The following is a 7,191-nucleotide window of genomic DNA, read 5'->3' on the forward strand; positions in this document are numbered from 1 at the left end:
AACACGGGGCATGACGGGATACCCCTCCCACCTCCCTCCCCCGCGCACGCGCAGCCCGCTCGGCGCCACACGGAAGCGCTTCCGGGTGCTGCCCCCGGAAGGGCTCCGGGTGAGGCGGCGGAGGGAGCGGAGCCGGCGGCGGCGGGGCCGGGTCCGGCTGCGGGGCATGGGGAGGTACGGGGGGAACGGGGGGGGACGGAGGGGAACGGGAGGGTCTGCGAGGACCGGGGGAGGCCGAGCGCGGTGCCCCGGGGCCGGTGGCGGAGCCCTGCCGGTGCCCGGTGCCGCCGTGCCCGGTTACACGGGGCCGGGCGGGGGCTGCGGCCCCAGCTCGCGGCCTGTCCGGGTACGGAGCTGCCCCGGCCGCTAACGGGACACGGTAACTAATTATCTAATGTCCAGGACTAATGAGCCGAGGTGATAATTAACCGCCTGACACCCGGAGCCACCCACCCGCCCTCCACACCTGGCCCAGGGGCACCGGGACTGCTCCGTGAGGAGCCCCCCGCCCCGGGAGCCCCCGCAGTGCCCTTCCCGGGGGGTCCGGGCAGGGCTCAGAGCCCCCGGAACACCCCAGGAGCTGCCTTTGGGCTTCACGCAGGGCTGGGAGCGGTGCTGAGCTGCAGAGCCGGTGCTTAACGAGCTGCAGAGGGTCTTTAGGGAGGCTGTGGGGTTAATTAAGGTTAGGGTTAATTAAGGACGTGCTCCTGCAGGGGGTGCCAGGAGCCCCTCTGCCTCCCAACCCGAGAAGGAAACCAGCCGAGGTCCTGCTCCTGCTTCAGGATTTCAGGCGAAGCCTCGCCTCGCACTGGGCAGCACCGTGCTGCTCACCGCTGCCCCGAGCAGCCCCTCACACTGCAGGAAGGGCACCAGCAGCCCCCCGACCTGCTGCAACCCCCGGCACCTCCCGAGAGAGTGGGTGACACGAGAACTATCCGGTGTTCCCGTAGGAACGGGAGAGAGATGGAAGAGGAGGACGGGAGAGTAGGTTAACGCTGGCTGCTGACGGACCGGGAAGGCTCGGGGATGGCCTCTCCGTTGGCTGGGCCCACAGCAGTGGCGGATGTAATAAAAGATGTAGACACGCAGATAGCTGTAAGTAAGCGGGGGCTTGCCTCCGGGCAGCATGCAGGCGTGCGGTGGCACCTCCACGTCCCCTTGGTTTTGCCTCTGGCGATCTTGCAGGTGCCGCAAGATCGAGAAATACACGAGCAAAACAACCTCAGGCTGATAACGTGTGTCTCGGCCCCGGATCTCGGGGGGTAGAAATGGCCTCCTGCCCTGCATGGTGGGCGAGGAGTGCCTGGGGGGGTTGTAAGTGGCTGGGGGAGCAAACGGATGCGGTCAGCTGGTGTGAAAGGTGAGATGTGTGAATGAAACATGTCTGGTGCTGAGCTCGTCACCCAGGAATGGTTTCGGGGTGAGCACAAGGGATGTTTGGGTGAACTGGAGCAGGCTGAGAGCCCGATGAGGCTTGGTCGTGATGTGAATGCTTCCAGAAGAATTCCACGTCCGTAGGGGGCCGCAGAGCATGAGTCTGGGGGGTCAGAGCACTAAAACAGCCCTGGCTAAGCGTGAGTGCTGCCTTGCTTTTCCGTGTGGATTAACCCCAACTAACCAGGCTTGCTCCGAGGACGGGAAACGCCGGCTGGTGGCTGAGGTTCTTACCTGGAGCTGCCAAACGAGCCGTCGGTGTGAGAGTCGTGGCCTTGAGCGGCCGCCTCTCCCCAGCCTGTCTTCCCAAACCGCCTCCAGTGCTTGTGGCACGCGGCGGCGACGGGAGGCTGAGGGCTGGCCAAGTGCCCTTGCGCAGGATTTCACGTGGCACTGCCAGAAACGAGACCTCCACCTCAGGGAGCCTGAACCCTGCGGGCTTCTGGCTCAGGCTTCTGCGGCGCAGCCTCGTCGAAGACCCGGACTCTGCTGGGCGCTGTTGGCTGTGGCCCTGGGCTCAGTCTGGGCTCTGGGCATGGCCTCACCCTTGAAGCTGCTCACGGTGCGAGCAGTGTGCGTGCAGACAGGGCCCAGCAGGAGAAGCAGGGGGTCCATGCGGCCATGTGTAGCCCTCAGGCTTCTTGTGGCAAACTCCTCACAGACCCGGGAACATTTTCTCTTCTTCTAAGCGTCCTCCCGCCTTCTTTTTGTGTCCAGAGAGACCCAATCCATCAACCTCTGGGCCCTCCAGGACGCCTGTGGGCAAGGACCAAAGCGCCCCTTGGAATTCTTTGCTAACCCCAACAATTCTGTTTCTTCCTCCAGTTGATTGGTTCGGGTCCCCACAACCCCAAGAAGAAGCAGGACCTGGACAAGCTTTACGACCTAAAAGCTAAAGCCCAGCAGATTATGAACCAGTTTGGCCCTTCTACCTTGATCAACCTCTCCAACTTCTCCTCGATAAAGCCAGAACCGGCCAGCACCCCCCCGCAGAGCTCCATGGCCAACAGCACCACCGTGGCCAAGATGCCCGGGACGCCCAGCGGAGGAGGGCGGCTCAGTCCCGAAAGCAACCAGGTAACCTCAGCCCTGGCTGGAGGAGAGCAGGGGAAAAGCTCGGACCTGCCTGTAGCTTCACCCCTCTCCTTAAATTACTAACAAAAACCTGATAGCCCTTAAAGTATCGGTTACTGCCCCCAGCAAACGCCTCCACATGTTTCTTCCAGCTTTCAGGCTGGGTTGGGTGCAGAGGCTTCTTCAGTCTCCAGAAAATCTGTATCAGGGCGTGACTGGGAAGGTCTTTTTAAACATGTTTTTTTAAAAAAATGTTTAAATCATGTTTAAACATGTTTTTTTAAACATGGTTTTCCACGGTCAGGGGAACAAAAATGCAGCTTTGTAGCCCCGGTCTTACCGGCATGGTGCAGGAGGCTGCCTGAAGCTGCTGCCTCGTTGCCCATTTGCTCAGGGTCTTGTTGAGCCTTTGGCACACACAAAATCTGTTTCTGCCCAGCAAGTGCTCTGGGAGCACAGCCCGGGCTCCCTGAGGTCTTTCCTGGTGCTGTCACAGCTCTGGAACAGGAACAAGTCCCCAGCACAAACACAGCCACAGCAGTTCCCCGCTGGAGCCGTGCAAGGACACCAGGAGTGGGTTCAATTCTCCTGGGGCTCCAGAGAGCCGGAGAGGTGGAGCTGGGATGTGCTGGTGCTGGGGGCAGCAGAGCAGAGCAGCCCCAGCTCTCACCTTGCTGCTGTAAGGCCCGGTGCCTCACCACGGCTCAGCAGCAGGACAATTCCTGCTCCCCGGCCCTGTTTGGGCTGTGAGGGTGCTGCCTTCTGCCCCGCAGTAACCCAGCACTCACCTGTGTGCCTGCTTTCCCTTTGAAACACTGCAGGTGAAGCACTAGAGCAACGGAAATGCTTCCTTTGTGTCCTGAGCACAGATTCAGGCACTGAAATGTTGCTTGCGTTTGCCTTTTAAGACTTCTCATTGTGCTTTTGTCCTCTCACCAGCAGCCTCGCTTCAGTGGGGGGCATTTTGGTGCCAGCTTAGCGCAGGAGATTTGCTTCTCCTGGGCTGCTGCGCTCTGCTTTCGGTTCGGAGCAGGCACTCGTGCTCGAAAATGACTCCTTAACACCTGAAGTGTCTTATCTCTGCCGTTGGGGGCTGATACGCTGTGTCAACACGGGTGCCTCGGGGCAGTGGGGGAGCTGAGGGGGCAGCCGCTTTGCTGAAGGAGCAGCAAATCTTTCTTCTCTCACCCTCTCAGGTTTTAACCAAGAAGAAGCTGCAGGACCTGGTGCGTGAGGTGGACCCAAACGAGCAGCTGGATGAAGACGTGGAGGAAGTAGGTACCAAACCCTAGCGGGGGCTGCACAAAGAGCTGATCAAGGACTTTTCACGGCCCAGTGGCCCTTTGTCCCAGGCATTGGGGGGAGTTGGCTCGCGTTACGCTGCTGGATGCTCCAGCCATCCGTGTCTGCTTCCCGGCACTGAGAGAGGTTTTTAAGAGCAGCAACCGTAGCATACGCCTTTGACACGTTAGCTCCTGAGGGCTCGTTTTCATGTTTTCCACCCAGTTTCAGCTGCTCAGCACTGACAGGGCTGGTGCTTGTCCTTCTTCCGTGGCAGATGCTGTTGCAGATCGCCGACGATTTCATAGAGAGTGTGGTGACGGCTGCCTGCCAGCTCGCGCGGCATCGCAAGTCCAACACCCTGGAGGTGAAGGACGTCCAGTTGCACCTCGGTAAGGAACCTGCCCTCACCAGGGGGCTGGGAACATGCCCTGCAGCCACGGTGCTGGGGTGGAAACCCCCGAGCAGCTACAGATTCATTGCTACCAGATAACACCCTCCTAAGTGGGTTAATAAGCGGGGTGCCTGCCCCAGCCTCATCCTCTCCAAGTTTTGTTTGCACTTGTGCAGTTTGTAGCCACCCATCAGCCTCTGCTGGGGTTCCCAAGCACAGGGGCTGCATCTTCAGCGTGCTTTAATGCCGTGCAGCCCTCCAGAAAGAGTTTTAGAGCTGGCCTGAGGATCACCCCCACACAGCTGCACATGGCACCGGCTGCAGGCGGGTGTCCCGGTGCTGTGCGAGTGACGAGGGGGCTCCTTGGGCAGCTGGGGAGGAGTGTGCTGAGCGTGCTCTCTCTTCCAGAGCGTCAGTGGAACATGTGGATCCCAGGCTTTGGTTCTGAAGAAATCAGACCCTACAAAAAAGCCTGCACTACAGAAGCTCACAAACAGGTAAGGGGCCCTCAGGAGCACACCGAGAGCCGCGTGGTGGAAGCCTGCTGTGCGTAGGGTGCTCCTGGGCTCCGGGCACCGCGTGAATCTGTCGCCTCTTCCAAGTGCTTTGGACTTGAAATCGCTTCCAGAGCCTTCTCGTTGATTTGTGCAGGGGATGGAGCTTGCTCTGCCTCTTGCTGGTGGTGCCGTGCTGGTTGTGCCCTGGCAGAACGGTAGCACTCGAGCACTCGCCATCTGAACGGCAGCACAGGTCGGGAGGGTTAAAAAGCAACAGAGAGCTGCAGGCAGCAGCTCCTCAGCTGTCCCCTCGCAGACCTTGAGCCCTGAAAGGAGTGAGGGCACCCTGCGAACTCCTCGGGCTCCACAGGAATCGAGCCACCTCACTGCCCTGGCCTCACAGCAGCTGCGGTTCAGGCCCGTGAGAGTCTTTGACTGCAGACACTGTGGGAATAATTGCAGGTCTGCAAAGGCCATCAATGAGCACGGCGCTGGGAGCAGCTCTCGCCTTGCCTCCCCAGGCCTGATACTTGCCCTGCAGGCAGTTCAGAATCAAGGCAGGGCCTGGGGCTTCCTCCTTGGAACGCCAGAGAAGGGCTGGAGGAGGCAGAAACACAACTGAGGTACCCTGAGGGACTGCCTGAGCCCAGTCCTGCAGCTGCTTCTGTCTGGGACTCAGACTGCCTGCGAGGAACCAGAGCCCCACGCTGCGTTTGCAGGCCCTCATTGTGTGCTGCAGCGTCCCAGCAGGCTGCCTGTGGTGTTCCGTGCCGATTCGCAGTGCTCCTTGCAGGCTTTGGCTCAGGTTCCTCTTTTTTTTTTCTGTCTGCAGCCCGAGGCAGTGCTCGGCTGTGCTGAGAGCAATGCCGGGCGCCTGCCGTGTCTGCACACAGCTCTCGGGGTTTCCAGCTGGGGGACAGAGCTGGGCAGCTCCGTTTCTTCCTCTGAATTTTGCTTTAACTCACTTGGGGGCAGATTTTAAGCATAAGGGCAGGCTCAGGGAAGGAGGTGCCCTGCAGGAGCCGTTCAAGAGCAGGGATGTTATCGCAGCTCCCCTCCTGAAGGTGGGTTTTGGGCCACTGTTCATCCAACCACCCCCAGGGTGCCGAGCAGGGGAGCGCAGGCTCTTCCTTCTCCTCTGGCTCCGGCTGGGACCTCTCTGAGATTCAAATGGACTTGAAAGACCTGTGCGGAAACGAGTCGGGCGGTGTCCTGAGAGAACCCGGGCTAATGCTGCTCCTGCAGTGTTTTTGAGCTGCTTTGCAGCAGCCTTGTCTGGGACCGGCTTCCCACGTTTTTCTCTTTCTTGTTGCAGAGAATGGCACTGATTCGCAAAACCACCAAGAAATAGCCCCTGGGAAGAGCTGGGAGATGACGCCGGTGCGTTTTGGGATATCTGCCTCTCCACTGAAGCCTCCACGATGCCATCCACGGGATATTTTTTTTAATGCTTTACAGAGAAGCATATATTTTTTATTAACGGTGCAGCAATATCTGACTTTACGAGATCTGCCAAAAACATTCTACGCCCCCGTCCTCATTCCCTGTAAGAGCGCAACATATCTCAAAAACAAAGACTTTTATTTGTGACTTGAAAGTGGTTTATCGTATAAGTGATTATCCAAGGGACAGAGCATTTGATCTTGTGTGGGACAGTATTAGAAGCATCTGTAGAGGTTTTTGTTTCCTCCTTCCTGCCCCTACCTGCTCCAGTACTTTGTAATGTCAGTGTTTATATAAATACTTGCGTTTGTTTTACATGAATAAAGAAATTATTAATCTAAAGCCCCGGCACGGTCTTGTGCTCTGCAGACAGCGTGCGGAGGCAGTGCCAGGGAGATAACCACCGGGATCGCTTGTTCTCCACGTGTGGTGCTGGCTCTGGGAGAGCTCTCCTGGGCTTTAAAGTGAGCAGAAGGCTTTGCCTGGGCTCTGGGCAGGCGCTAACAGGGCTGGGCAGGCACCTTGCCCCCTGCCTTGGGCTCCTTGCATCCAACCCAGGCTGAGCGGTTTGCCCGCTGTTCGGACACTGGCACCGTTAGGATACCTGAGGATGTGGAAATGGAGGTGACTCCATGGCTGAGGATGGGAAATGAAGGGGATCTGCTGCTTTGTTGGCCTGGGACATGAGGAAAGGCCCTGTCCCGCTGCCTGCCCTGCTCACCAGGGACACTGCGGGTGCTGTTGGACGTGGTGAGGAGGGCACTGGCAGAAACAGGAGGCTGCTGTGTGCTGAGCTCACTGCCAGCACCAATGGGGGAAGCCCCCTTGGTTCAAGGTCCCCGTGCTCCCTTCCAGGAGCTGCTGCCTCAGGAGCCCCCCGGGCCTGCACCAGGCAAGCACAGTCCCAGGCGAGTGCCTGGGGAGGGGAGAAACTGCGGGGCTGGGGCTGGGGGCACAGAGCTGGGCAGAGCCCGCTGGGCTGGAAGGCACGGGGGGGGGGGGGGGCGGGGTTGGGATCAGTCCTGGAGCTGTGTGCTGAGAGCTTTGGGCCCTCAGGGCGCTGTGAGG

General features: G+C 59.3%; 1 protein-coding gene across 2 annotated transcripts; it reads left to right on the forward strand.

Annotated features, from left to right (window-relative positions):
* The first annotated feature begins 74 nt into the window (after window positions 1-74).
* On the forward strand, window positions 75-6,465 carry TAF12 (TATA-box binding protein associated factor 12). Of its 2 annotated transcripts, none has more exons than XM_084497326.1 (6): window positions 75-174; window positions 2,260-2,511; window positions 3,705-3,782; window positions 4,067-4,181; window positions 4,592-4,680; window positions 5,996-6,465. In XM_084497326.1, the coding sequence occupies exons 2-6, from the start codon at window positions 2,344-2,346 to the stop codon at window positions 6,029-6,031; spliced, it is 486 nt and encodes a 161-aa protein (XP_084353452.1). In that variant the 5' UTR covers window positions 75-174; window positions 2,260-2,343; the 3' UTR covers window positions 6,032-6,465. The 2 variants fall into 2 exon arrangements, with proteins under 2 accessions (XP_084353452.1, XP_084353451.1); XM_084497325.1 differs by lacking the exon at window positions 75-174 and adding an exon at window positions 966-1,095.
* Window positions 6,466-7,191: the final 726 nt, after the last annotated feature.

This window comes from Aythya ferina (genome assembly GCF_964211825.1).
Source record: "Aythya ferina genome assembly, chromosome: 24".
NCBI classification, from domain to species: domain Eukaryota; kingdom Metazoa; phylum Chordata; class Aves; order Anseriformes; family Anatidae; genus Aythya; species Aythya ferina.

Excerpts from the sequence above, each read along its gene's own strand:
- TAF12 (XM_084497325.1), top strand. The coding sequence starts at position 1,027 with ATGGCCTCTCCGTTGGCTGGGCCCACAGCAGTGGCGGATGTAATAAAA. Across the intron at positions 1,096-2,259 it reads ATGTAGACACGCAGATAGCT|TTGATTGGTTCGGGTCCCCA; the intron begins GTAAGTAAGCGG and ends TTCTTCCTCCAG. Across the intron at positions 3,783-4,066 it reads TGGATGAAGACGTGGAGGAA|ATGCTGTTGCAGATCGCCGA; the intron begins GTAGGTACCAAA and ends CTTCCGTGGCAG.